The sequence below is a fragment of the Phoca vitulina genome, unplaced genomic scaffold, assembly GCF_004348235.1.
Source record: "Phoca vitulina isolate PV1807 unplaced genomic scaffold, GSC_HSeal_1.0 scaffold24, whole genome shotgun sequence".
NCBI classification, from domain to species: Eukaryota; Metazoa; Chordata; class Mammalia; order Carnivora; family Phocidae; genus Phoca; species Phoca vitulina.
In genome coordinates, this window is record NW_022589727.1 from 27,585,509 (window position 1) to 27,599,723 (window position 14,215).

The 14,215-nt window shown below is 38.4% G+C and overlaps 1 protein-coding gene across 4 annotated transcripts in view; it reads right to left on the minus strand.

The window, feature by feature from the left end:
• LAMA1 (laminin subunit alpha 1) overlaps positions 1–14,215 on the minus strand; it is a 161,537-nt gene that overhangs the window by 100,493 nt on the left and 46,829 nt on the right. For all 4 annotated transcript variants that reach the window (XM_032421153.1, XM_032421152.1, XM_032421154.1 and 1 more), the window contains exons 4-6: positions 6,575–6,817; positions 5,159–5,338; positions 2,644–2,733 (exon numbers count right to left, since the gene is read on the minus strand). In XM_032421153.1, coding sequence (XP_032277044.1) covers positions 2,644–2,733; positions 5,159–5,338; positions 6,575–6,817 — 513 coding nt within the window. The remainder of the gene's footprint in view (positions 1–2,643; positions 2,734–5,158; positions 5,339–6,574; positions 6,818–14,215) is intronic.

Sequence of the window (14,215 nt, forward strand, 5' to 3'; positions counted from 1 at the left end):
ATGGGTAAATTTGATTTTCTCTTGATTTAGTACCACAAACATGGAAGAGGAAGAAAATGGGAGGAGGGGAACAATTCTTTTAAAAAATAGAAGCATAATTTATAACTGTGCATGGTTTTAGCTTGACAGTCTTATAGAGAAAAGATCTTCAAAGATCATTAGGCCACTGAATTGTATACTTGAAAATGGTTAAAATGGTAAATTTTATGTTATGTGTATTTTACCACAAAAATTTCACAGTAAATACTTAATTAGAAATACATCTTCCAAACAAAAAATAAATAAAAGAAATAAAAGGCATCCAAATTGGTAAGGAAGAAGTAAAGCTCTATTTGCAGATGGCATGTTAGTATATATGGAAAACCCCAAAGACTCCACCAAAAAACCACTAGAACTAATAAATGAATTCAGCAAAGTTGCAGGACACAAAATTAATGTACAGAAATCTGTTGCATTGCTATACACTAATAATAAAGCCACAGAAAAGGAAATTAAGAAAGCAATCCCATTTACAATTACACCAAAAGCAATAAAACATCTAGGAGTAAACTTAACCAAAAAGGTGAAAGAGCTGTACTCTGAAAACAATAAAACACCGATGAAAGAAATTCAAGACGACACAAAAAAATGGAAAGAAATTCCACACTCATGGATTGGATGAACGAATGTTGTTACAATGCCTATACTACCCAAAGAAATCTACAGATTTAATGCAATCCCTATCAAATTACCAACAGCATTTTTCACAGAATTAGAACAATCCTGCAATTTGTATGGAACCATAAAAGATCTCAATCAGGGTGCCTGGGTGGCTCAGTTGGTTAAGCGACTGCCTTCGGCTCAGGTCATGATCCTGGAGTCCCTGGATCGAGTCCCACATTGGGCTCCCTGCTCGGCAGGGAGTCTGCTTCTCCCTCTGACCCTCCCCCCTCTCATGTGCTCTCTCTCATTCTCTCTCTCTCAAATAAAAAAAAAAAAAAAAGATCTCAATCAGCCAAAGCAATCTTGAAAATTAAAAATAAAACAGGAGGTATCACAATTCCAGATTTCAAGTTATATGACAAAGTGGTAGTAATTAAAACAGTATGGTACTATAGATCAATGGACTCAAATAGAAAACCAAGAAATAAACCCACAATTATATGGTCAATTAATCTTTGACAAAGGAGGAAGGAATATACAATGGGAAAAAGACAGTATCTTCAACAAATGGGTGTTGGGAAAATTGGTCAGCTACATGCAGAAGAATGACACTGGACCACTTTCTTTTACCATACACAAAAATAAAGTCAAAATGGATTAACGACCTAAATGTGAGACCTGAAACCATAAAAATCCTCGAAGAGAGCACAGGCAGTAATTTCTCTGACATAGACCATAGTAACAATTTCCTAGATATGTCTCCTAAGGCAAGGGAAATAAAAGCAAAAATAAACTATTGGGACTACATCAAAATAAAAAGTTTCTGCACAGCAAATAAAACAATTAATAAAACTAAAAGGCAACCTACTGAATGGGAGAAGACATTTGCAATGACATATCCAATAAAGAGTTAGTATCCAAAATATATAAAGAACTGATACAATTCAACACCCAAAAAACAAATAATCCAATTAAAAAATGGGCAGAAGACATGAACAGATATTTTTCCAAAGAAGACATCCAGATGACTAATAGACACATGAAAAGATGCTCAACATCACTCATCATCAGGGAAATGCAAATCAAAGCTACAATGAGATACCACCTCACATCGGTCAGAATGGCTAAAATCAACAACACAAGAAACAACAAGTGCTGGCGAGGATCCAGAGAAAGGGGAATCCTCTTGTACTCTTGGTAGGAATGCAAACTGGTGCAGCCACTCTGGAAAACAGTATGGAGGTTCCTTGAAAAATTAAAAATAGAACTACCCTATGATCCAGTAATTGCACTACTGGGTATTTACCTAATAAATACCAAAATGCTAATTCAAAGGGAGACGCGCACCTTATGTTTATTGCAGCATTATTTACAATAGCCAAACTATGGAAGCAGCTCAAGTGTCCATCAATAGATGAATGAATTAAGAAGAAGCAGTACGTATCTATACAATGGAATATTATCCAGCCATAAAAAAGAATGAAGTCTTGCCATTTGCAACATGGATAGAGCTAGGGAGTGTAATGCCAAGTGAAATAAGTCAGCCAGAGAAAGACAAATACCATATGCTCATGTAGAATTTAAGAAAAAAAGCAAATGAGCAAAGGTAAAAAAAGAGAGACAGAGGCAAACCAAGAAACAGACTCTTAATTACAGATAACAAACCGATGGTTATCAGAGGGGAGGGGTGTGGAGTAATGGGAGAAATAGGAAATAGGTGATAGAGATTAAAGTGTATGCTTATCATGATGAAAAAAATCTTTGTGCTGGACATACTAGGAAAAGAAAACAAAACAAAACAAAAAAGAAATATATCCTCCAAAGAAAGTGGGATAAAATTGTTCAAAAAAATGAAATCAGTTAAATTATCTGAAAAATATTTTTTGCACCATGATTTTATACCTTTCAACATCTGACTTGAGTAAAAAAACAGTAAGGCAAACACTATAGCTGTAACTCCTATTTTAAAGTTTTAATAAACTGTAAAATACTAGAACTCACCTTTGTAGTTTCATCCCATGGACAGCTACTAGCATGGCCATAACAAATACACATTCCTCCAATAGAAATGTCTTTGACTGAATAGTAATACTAAGGAAAAAGAAAGTGACAAAGAAAAATTAAGGCCTCTCCTATTTCAGTTCAAAGAAAATGTTGGGCTCTCCAACATATAGCTCAGCAGTTATTGGTAACCTAAAAATAATTAGAGACACATTTTAAATTATATTTCATGCACAAAAATCCTTGTGTTGATTTCAAACAAATAATGCCCAAATGAACTCACCAACAGAAAACAAATGAGTCGAAAAGAAATTCTTAACTTGGCTGCACCTCATACCAGGCAGTCATATTCAAAACCCATAACTGATAACCCTAAAAAATACTGAATACAGCACTATACAATTGAATATAGTACTTTATACAAAGGATAATAACTCATGGCCAAGTAGAATTTTCCCCCCAAATGCAAAGTTAGTTCAACACACAAAAATTAGTAAATGTAAATCACCATATTAACAGAATAAAGGAGAAAAAAATCATTTGATCATTTCAATAGAGTCACAAAACACATGTTACAGAATTTACCACCATTCATTAAAAAAAGCTGGCAAGCCAGTAGAAGAGAATCTGCTCAGCCATAATAAAGGGAATCCATGAAAACCTGAGAGCTAGCAGTGAAAGATTAAGTGTTTTCTTCTTACAATCTGTTCTCACCATTTCCATTCCACATCTATGGGAGGTGCCAGCCAGCTCAATAATGCAAGGAAAAAGAAATCAAAGACATAAAAAGTGCACAGTAAGGCCAAACTCTCATTATTTGTAGATGATATTATTGTGTACTTGGGAAAACCTAAAACAACAACAACAAAAAAAAAAAAAAAAACCAAAAACCAAAAACAAAACCCACTAGAAATAATCTGTGACTTTAGCAATGTCTTAATATGTAAAATCAATTAAAAATTGGACTGTATTTCTATACACTAGCAATGAAGAAATGGAAAATAAAATTTAGAAAGCAATCTATTAAGGCTAACAGGCAAAAATGTATATTAAGAATACATTGAATAATAGATGTACTAATAAACAAATAATGAAACATTGCCAAGAGAAACTACAGAGGACCCAGACAGGTGGAGAGATACAGCATGTTCATGGATTAGATGATCCAATATTATCAAAGTGTCTTCCAAAATCCTTCCCAAACTGATCTATTAATCCAGTGGAATCCCAATGAAAATCTTAGCAGGATTTTTTGGGGGGGCAGAAAGTAACAAACCCATTCTAAAATTTATAAGGAGATAAAATGAATCTAGAATAGCCAGAGATATTGAAAAAGAACTCATTTGGACTATTTTAGTACCTGACTTCAAGACTTAAGTCTAAAAAACCACAGCAATTGAAAAAGTTTGTTATTGGCATAAAGACGAATGGTGCCGGAACAGTTGCATGCATATACAGGGAAACAAAGAGCCTTGACCTCTACTTCACACCAAACACAAAAATTAATTTGAAAGACAATAGATGTAAAAGCTAAAACTATAAAGCTACTAGACAGAAGCATAGGATAACAGCTTTGCAAACCTGGAATTTAAAAAGTCGTTTTCAGAAAGGCACAGAAAGCATTAAGTATTAAAGAAAAAATAATACTTTGGACTTCATTAAAATTAAAACCTCTCAAATGTCATGGGAAAGTGAATAAGCAAGCTCCAGACAGAGAAGATATTTGCAATGTGGATATCTGACAAAGGACTTGTACACAAAATATATAAAAGTCTTTTATAGCTCTGTAATAAGGAGACAAAATGACCCAAATGAAAAATGGACAAAAATATTCGATCAGATACCAATAAGCACCTGCTCACATGTGTCATCAGGGAAATGCAAATTAACATCACAAGGAGCTGTCACCATATGCACATCAGAATGGCTGATGTGAAAATGGATTGACAACACAAATCTGTGACAGTGTGTCATACAACAGCACTCTCACATGTTCCTGGTCTGCAAAATGGTACAATTTTCCATAAGGCTTCACAAATTCTTAAATATTAAACACACAGCTACCCCATAACTCAGTAATTCCACTCCTAGTTTATCCAAGGGATTTGAAAATGTTTGTCCACACAAGCCTTGTACATTTACTATACACTTAAAATCTGTACATCTTCTTGAATGTAAATTATAACTCAAACTTTAAAATTTCCTTTTAAGTGAAAAAACAACAGCTTACTTGCTGAAGATCAGATGTGGAGTCAGACCAGAGTGTGAAGAGCAATACCACAACATTCACTACAGAATGGCATTATGGGATGGGGGGAGGGAGCCCAAGGGCACAATGTCAGAACCATCCCCTAGTTTAGAAAGGTGGCATGTTAAACAAAGCATATGTAATGATTTTCAATGAAATAAGAAAAAAAAGGCCAACCTGGGAGGACAAAGCCAATCAAAAAGAAAAGTCTATTTTCCTTAAACAAAATAAACTTTTCACAATGGGGGAGCCCTGCCATAGACTTACTCGTCTTGTAACAATAGGATCAAGGTCTTTAGGGTCACGGTGGCTGAGGGTCATGAGATCGGCATTGAGGGTTCTAATGCGCTGTAAGCGAAGGCGAATGTATCGTGCGGAAGTGAACTCCAACAACTTGGGTGAAAGATCATCAGCGCTTGGTCTGCCATTGATTAGTGATGTATGAATCTAAAGATAAAGACATCAAAACGAACGAATGTCAATTTTAAGCATGCAAAAATATAGCCCTGACTGTTTAACTTCAGGACATAATGATACAATCTAAAATCAAACCAAACAACTAGATTCTTGTAGAAACCCAACATATGTTAATTACTACTTGTGAACACCATGATCCCAAAGTATCTTCAATTAATTTAAAGTTATGCATTCTGGCATCTCAGAGATTGCTAGAAAACTTAATGGGACCACTTCTCCCAGTGTTGAGGGTATTTTAACATGCATCATTAGGCTATGACTCTGCTGAAACAAATTCTTAATGTCCAGAACAGACTGGGGAGAGTGAGAGAAGGTGCCAGAAACTTTTGTATACCCACTCTCTTAATCTCTGCTCTTGAAACAATGCAGGCTTGCTGCAGAATTCCTGCTGTGAAGAGTCGTCAGGAGAGGTTTTGCAGTTTTATCTCATCAAGCCAGGCGCTACTAAAGAATGGCTTGTTCTTTGGGGGCGCCTGGGTGGCTCAGTTAGTTAAGTGTTTGACTCTTGATTTTGGCTCAAGTCATGATCTCAGGATCGTGAGATCGAGCCCGTCACTGGGCTCTGCACTGGGTGTGGAGCCTACTTAAGATTCTCTCTCTCCCTCTGCCCTTCCCCGCAGCCCCCCACACTGCTTCCTCTATTAAGAAAAGAAGAAGAAGAAGAAAATGAAAAAAAGAAAGGAAAAAAAAAAAGAATGGCTTGTTTTTGATCATACTCTGACTTTAATGAAGTGTGTATGCCCCTCTGGGCATGGTGAGCACTGAGCTGGAATACTTCACAAGCTATCTCCAATCCTCAACACCTCCAAAGAGGAGAACTTCACAGAGAAAACTAGAAACTACTTCTTTTAGAGGCATTTTAGCTCTCCCTCTAATAATTCAACAAATGTTCTTGCCCTGGTGTCATGGGAAAGAATGCTTTAAGAGGATCTGATAGAGTTACTGAGTCACGGCAGACAGAAGACTGAAGGCTCTTCTTGAAAGGAAGAAATCAGTAAGGTGAAATGTATGGGTTATGACATCAATCATCAGGATACTCCCGTCAATATCTTGAACACAGCTAGATAGTTAGATTAAAGATCCCTGTAATCTGTACTAAGAGAGATTGACTTGGAGTGTTCAATGTTGGCTCTTACAACAGCTATCTTTACATCTGAGGTGAGGGCTCGGGAGAAAAAACAGACATCACTGCGGTGGGCACAGTACCTCTCCATGCTCAAGCGGCACCAGTCTAGAATAGTAGGAGGTGCAGATCACTTCGTCATCCGCCCTATAGGTGGGTGGCCCCCGTCTCGGAGTGATATTGTAACGCGTCAAACACTCCGTGTCACTAACTGCATAATACTGCCAGGGGCTGAACGTGGTGCCATCCAGAGAACGCTCCAAAATCCAGTTTCCAGGTCGAGGGGCATTAGCAGCTTTGATGATGACGTAGGCAACTTGAAAGACCTGAAACAAAGATACTGAGAAATCTCAATCAAGAAGCAGTAGCCGCTGCTCAAAAATAAAGTGCCTCTTGAGAGGATTGTCTGATGACCACCAATGCCTCCTCATGCTTTTGAGTGTAATTCCGTATAAATGTTGATCAGAAATAGGTCTTGTGAATGCTCTCCTGGTGGCATCGCTTTTCAAAATAAACTCAAAAAAGTATTCACAAATAAATGTGTATTATTACAATCATCATTAATAATTTTGAAATTAACATAAGTGCTTGTTCTCTTACTTCCGGTGTCTTTCCATCTGGATCCTGAATGATCATAGTGATATTACATTACACCAGTGGTAGCTTAAGTGTATTTCTTATAGTAATTTGGAAATAATGCATCTGAATATAAGGGAAAAAAGTCAGTCCACTTCGTGTGTGCCTGTTTGAATGACGTAAATCCAAAGCATGAACAATACGGAAAGCTGACAAGGATGTGGAAAAACAGGAACTCCAGTGAATTGCTGATAGGAAGGCAAAATGGTAAAGCCACTTTAGAATGCAGTTTGTCAGTTTCTTTAAAAGCTAACCCTATTCTTACCATACAACCCAGCAACTGCACTCCTTGGTATTTACCTAAATGAATGGAAAATGTCCAAAGGCAAATGGATGAACAAAGTGGGATACATCCTACACTAAAATGTTATTCAGTGATAAAAAGAAACAAGCTCTCACACTACAGAAAGATACAGAGGAATCTTAGATGCATGTTGCTAAGTGAAAGAGCCAATCTGAAAAGGCTACATACTATATAATTTCACAAATACGGCCATTCTATAAGGTAAAAATACAGAGACAGTAAAAAGATCAGTAGTTGCCAAACGTGGGGGGAAGGAAAGTGGACTAAGGGACCACAGAGGATTCTTAGGGCAGTGAAGCTATTCTGTAGGATATATAATTGTAGACACCTGTCATTATACATTTGTTAAAACACATAGAATGTGCAACACAAAGAGTGAAACAATGTAAATGAGGGACTTAATTAGTAACAATATATCCACATCGGCTCATCAGTTGAAACAAATGTTTTACACTAATGCAAGTTGTGAATAAGAAGGGGAATGGATGCAGAGGAGCGAGGGGGATGGGGGACTCTGTATTTTACACTCGTTTTTCTGTAAGCATTAAAAACTGTTCTGAAAGATTAAAAACTACTCATTTAGAAAGAAATAAAAACAAAGTGTAGAGCTGGCATACAGGGGAAAATAGGATGTAGATGACCACTAACGGTATGAGGAGACCAGCCAGGTAAATCTTGGATTTGGAAGGGACTCTTGTTGCTATGCAGCCCCAAATTCAGCACTAAGAAGGAATCATCTGTCCACCAACCAGCCCCTCTTGGAACACTCCAGTGACAGGAAATTCGTTTGCTCTTAAGATAGTTCTTTTGTTTTATGGAAATTTCCTCTGCTAGGGGATCTTTCCCTGAATTGATTCTCAAGGTGCCTCATAAATTCCATTCTCTGGAGCTGCAGAAAAGATGCTGATTCCATTTCATGTAACTCTCCTGCAAACATTTAAATACAACAATCATATATCATCTCCAGATCCAAAGTTCTCAGCTTCAACTTTTTGTTTACCTGAAAATATTTATCATTTCAAAAGACCTCATTGCCTTGGGTGCCTGGGTGGCTCAGTTGGTTAAGCAACTGCCTTCGGCTCAGGTCATGATCCTGGAGTCCCGGGATCAAGTCCTGCATCGGGCTCCCTGCTCAGCAGGGAGTCTGCTTCTCCCTCTGACCCTACCTCCTCTTGGGCTCTCTCTCTCAAATAAATAAATAAAATCTTAAAAAAAAAAAAGACCTCATTGCCTGTCATGATGCTCTGGACACAACCTAACTTTAAAATGAGCTGAATATAAAACTCCAAATGTTTTTCTGAATTGGGAAAAACATAGTAAAAATATTATGTCCTTTGTTTCAGTAATTCAGCCTTAGCAAGCATTCACTTTTCTGTTAGTAAACCTAGATTAGGGTTAGGGTTGCAAGCAACAATAATACAAAAAAATGTTTTTTTCCATGTGAACTGCTATTTACTCCAGATTTCCTATAACCCAAATTAATAGAGGTGATTTTTTTTAAACCAAAGTCAAATATTTTTTTATTTTTAAGATACATATGTAGTATATGTATATAAATGGGTACACACATATATGTGTTTAGTGTATGTCTGTGTGTGTCTGTATACATATATATGTGTATGTGCTAGGAAGGAAGTTATTATTCACTTATTCTGAGTCTTATTGCTTCTGGGTTTTTTGTTTTTGTTGTCTTTGTTGTCAGCTTCTTCCATTTTAGTCCTCTCCAATTCCAGGAACACAAGAGTACTTTAATGTTAACCCACCATAAGCCAAATAATTTTACATTCACCTACTGAATCGTTCTCTGGGAGAGACAATTATCTTTCATTATTGTAACTCTATTCAACAGCCTCCAACCAAACTCAGTCTGCAAGCGATAGAAGTGTGTCTATTTTGACGACCCATATTCGTGTGCTATTTTCCTTCAAAATGCAACCACTTTTTTTAAAGCACATTAGAAGTAAAACAATGTTCTCGGGTTTCAGTAATGAGGAAAATGAGCAACTGCGTATCTGCTAAGGTAGAACTGAATAGGCCATATTTAAAAATCTAGAACCATTTTTAGCAATTAAGACCACCTTTAAAAATTAAAACAATGCAGGGCACCTGGGTGGCTCAGTTGGGTAAGTGTCTGCCTTTGGCTCAGGTCATGATCCCGGGGTCCTGGGATCAAGTCCGAGTCCCACATCAGGCTCCTTGCTCAGTGGGGAGCCTGCTTCTCCCTCTGCCTGCCGCTCCCCCTGCTTGTGCTGGTTCTCTGTTAGATAAATAAATAAAATCTTTAAAAAAAATTAAAATAATGCAAAAACTATTTTGTCCTGGCATAAACATCTCCAGAAAATTCTCCCATGAACACAATTACATGAGTTTTATTTTTGAGTGTTTATTTTAAAGAAACTTGTCCCCCAATTTTATAATTCATATATTTCATAATTTATATGTTTCCCTGATTTACTAAATTTTAATGTTACTGAAGTACTGAACACTTCTGAGAAGTACTTGGCAATTAATTTTACTGTCTCCTCTAGAACCAGTCCCAAAGTATATCCAGGGTTTGTTATACAGCTTGGTGCGACACTTCCACCTTCACAAAGATCTAGTGCTGTCCTGGAGCATGCTGACAGACTCCATCCTTCATAGTTTTCCACTGGTTTTCATAGCGAAGAGAGAACATCTCATCTTTACTCATTGCTTGTCCAATTGCTTTACAAATATTTTCATCATAGAAGTAGAACTCCATGATCATGGAACCTTGATCATTTATCATTGATGGAATATGTTAAACTTAACTCTAAAAAATGGAGGTGCCCAGGGGTGCCTGGGTGGCTCAGTCGGTTATGCATCTGAGTCTTGATTTCAGCTCCAGTCATGATCTTAGGGTCATGGGATTGAGCCCCATGTGGGTCTCCAAGCTCAGCAGGGAGTTTGCTTGAGAGTCTCTCCCTCTACCCTTCCCCCACTTGTGATTTGTCTCTCAAATAAATAAATAAATAAATCTTTAAAAAAAAAAAAATGGAGGTGCCCAGTGAGACAGCATGAGGGGGCAGCCAATTAGAGAGGGATAGAAGGAAAGGAAATTCACAAAGACAGCTGAAATGAAATGTATTTACCTTCTGCTTTCCAGTTTCATATTTAAAATGGAAAGAACTAATAGGATGACTTCATGCATGTTAAGAACTTTATGTGTATCATCTCATTTAATCCCAAACAACTCCTTGAGTTCCAATGATTGTTGTGCCCATTTTGCATATTTGGAAACTGATGTATAGAGATATTAAGAGACAAGCTACTGAGTCGCAGGTCCCAATAAGAGCACTGGCCCCCAAATGTCCACACACACCTAAGGTTGCTGAACTTCCTTTTTGTGATACCCAAATAAAAGACTCCTATGTTCACTTGAACACTGGGCTCATATCTAAAGAAATGCAGTGGCAGCTAACTCTGGAGTTTCTATTGCGAGAGCCTGGGATGAGCCGGGGGTGGAGGGGGGGGGGGGGGGGGGGGGGGGGGGGTGGGGATGGGAGGGTGTGTGAGAAACAAAGATGAATGACAGCTAATGCTTATGGAGTACTTACTGTGGCCAGGGACAATGCCAAGTGCTTTATTAGAATTATTAATGTGTCATTAGAATTACTGGCTTTTCTAATCCTACCACTAAATTCTTCTTATGAAGTACATTATTGTTATTTCTGCCACTTTACAGATGAGAAAACCGAGGCATGGAAAGGTTATGTAATCCCATGATCTCACAGGTACTAAAATGTATACCACAGGGATGCCAGGATGGCTCAGTCAGTTAAGTGTCTGCCTTCCGCTCAGGTCATGATCCCAGGGTCCTGGGATCAAGCTCCACATCGGGCTCCCTGCTCTACGGGGAGCCTGCTTCTCCCTCTCCCTCTGCTGCTCCCCCTGCTTGTGTGCGCTCTCTCTCTCTCTCTGTGTCAAATAAACAAATAAAATCTTTTAAAAAAAAATGTATACTATAGGGCTTTGAGCCCAGCAGTCTGTTCTCAATCACTATGCCATGCTGGTACAGATGGCAAGGAAAAGGAAGGGCTAAGTTCCAGGCTGGGGCAACTGGTGGGTACTAACCCAGTTTTTCCATTATTGCAATACCATATTCTTGTATTTTCCTCAAACTCTTGTCAGCTTTCATACTGAGAGCTTAGCCATCTACAAGAAAATAACACCAAATGGAAGAACAGGGAGAAACTTCAGGACAGTCCCTCAAGGAAGGAAATGTTTAACTCTTATCTTGATCAAGGCCTTGGGCTGTGAAGCTGGGCATTGTTCTCACAATCTCTCAATAGTCCTCAAGGTCCCCAAACTGGAGACCAAAAAACAAACCAAGAGGGGGACTGTGGGCTGTAAATCTACAAAAGAGGAAGAGGAATGTATGAAGCATCTAAACATAGTTTGTCCTCACTGAAGCCATGTTATTGACCGAATTGTGACTCCCCAAAATTCATATGCTGAAGTCCTAACCCCTACTACCTCAGAATGTGACTCTATCTGCAGACAGGGTCAAGAGGTAATTCAAGTTAAATGAGGCCATGCAGGTGAGCCCTAATCTAGTATGACCGGGGACTTCAGAAGAAGATTAGGACACAGATGCACACAGACTTAAGGGTGACCATGGGGACACAGTGAGATGCCATTTGCAAGCCAACAAGATAAGTTCCAGAAGAAATCAACCCTGCCGACACATTGACCTTGCTTCTAGCCTCCAGAACTCCGAGCATATAAATTTCTCTTGTGTAAGCCACCCAGTCTTCGGTATTTGCTATGGCAGGCCTAGCAAATTAATACAAGCTCTGATTCACCAAGTGTGCATTCATAAGCAGGCATTAGCACATAACACAGAAAAAGTGAGGGATTCTATGTTAGTATATAGAATCTTAAACGTTTGCCCAAATAAAATCCATATTTCTGTTGCTTTTTTTTTTTTGTACATAGTTGACTAAACTGCCTTTTCTCTCCATATAAGGTTGGCTGAACACAAGCTGATGATGCAGAGTTTTCACTAGACTCAGAGTCACTGTGGTCTTGCCAAACCTGCAGCTGATACAGCCGTTTCAAAATCCACCTTCATCACGGTTTTCCACCAAGTGGCCTTTGTTAATGATCACTGGAATGCACATAAACAGTGTCACATAAAGTAGACGTACATCAAACACCACTCTCTACAGAGGAATCCAGACAGGAATTTCTATGCGGGCTGCTGTCTTAACTTAAATACATTAAATCCACCTCAGGCACAGGCATCTGAAAAATACAGAGTCCAACTCTCCAACAGTGGAGGTTAACTCCAACATACGTGGAGAAGTCAAGTCTCTCCTCCCCACAGAAAGACTGGCTCCTCTCTGCTGGACCTCGGTGCATCATCTGCAGGGACCCGGATACCACGCGGGACCCCCGCCCCGGCCCCCGGAAATTCTCCATACAAGCACTTACTGCCTCTGTGGCCGTCACTAAACAGTGACCGGAGGAATGTTTTCTCTCTTACGTGACAGAAAAGAGCTTTTCGCAGACAAAAGTGTTTTAGGTTATGAGTCAAATTATATTTAAAAAGAGTTAAGTGTATTTGCTCAGTAATATTTCTCAATTATCCCCATAAAAGTAGTGAATTTGTGCTTCGAAGCTTTATTTCTTATGACATTATTAGAAAATAAAATTCAAAATGATCATTTGAATTAATATTTATTACCCAAGAATATAGAAGTTATTATTTACTGGAAAGCCAATTACTACCACAGACATGAATCACTTCTGATTTTAGAATATCCATCACTCAAACATCCAGTCAGTTGATAATTTTGTGAAGTAGCAAGCAAAGTTTGGGGCGTTGAAGTTTCCTTGGCACACGGGATACATATGATACACATTTTAGGTAAACCTCTTATAGACAATTACCTTAAAATGTTGTTTCTACCATATTTTAATTGGCTCTTTTACTGTTCTCTCCTCATTTTAGGACCAGGATACAAAATTAACAGACAGAAGGAAACAGCTTTGTGAATGAGAGAACTTTGGAATAAAACTAGATTTGTTTTTCTTTAAATTCGGTGCTGTCATTAGAAGTGCAAAATAAACATGTCAAAATCCAATCTTCCCCGCCCCCCCTTTCTTTTCTTTATGACTTTTTATTGGAGAGAGGAAGAACTGGCCACCACTAGTGACAAATTTAGATCAAGTCAGTTTCTTTCCTTAATTTTTTTAAAGATTTGTATCTCAGAAAATCAGGAACGGCCACTTTGGAAGCAAGCTCAGATACTTCAAGTAGACATTGAGGAAAAGCAAAAGTACTAAAGATGATCACCGACAACTGGAGGGCAGCCACACAAGCCCGTCCAAACAGTAAATGGTCACCTAGAACCAGCAATCTGAAGGTGGGAAAGGGATATTCAAAACATCTGTCAGAAGCAGTTCTGTTTTTCGTCAACTAGAAAAGCTATTTTAAAAAGGACCCACCAGTAAGCTGTCCCATGGGCCACATGTCCCAGTTTCCATTTAAGGATGACTAGCAGTATTTCAAAGGAAAAGTGTGGAACCACTTTACGAAGTCAGAACTGAAAAGGAAGGGGTTGGTTTTCATTCCCTGTCTCCACGTATGTCTCCACATAATTGTTCCCACGGCTCAATTTCCCTGAGTGCTCTGGAATGATTTTGCTAAGTTTTGTGGAAGATTAGTTGGAACCACCTCAAAAGCACAGCAGGCATGTCACCGAATGCCCTTTGTGGGGATCTTCACCTTTTTTTCCCCATCCTGTGTCACGTGACAGCC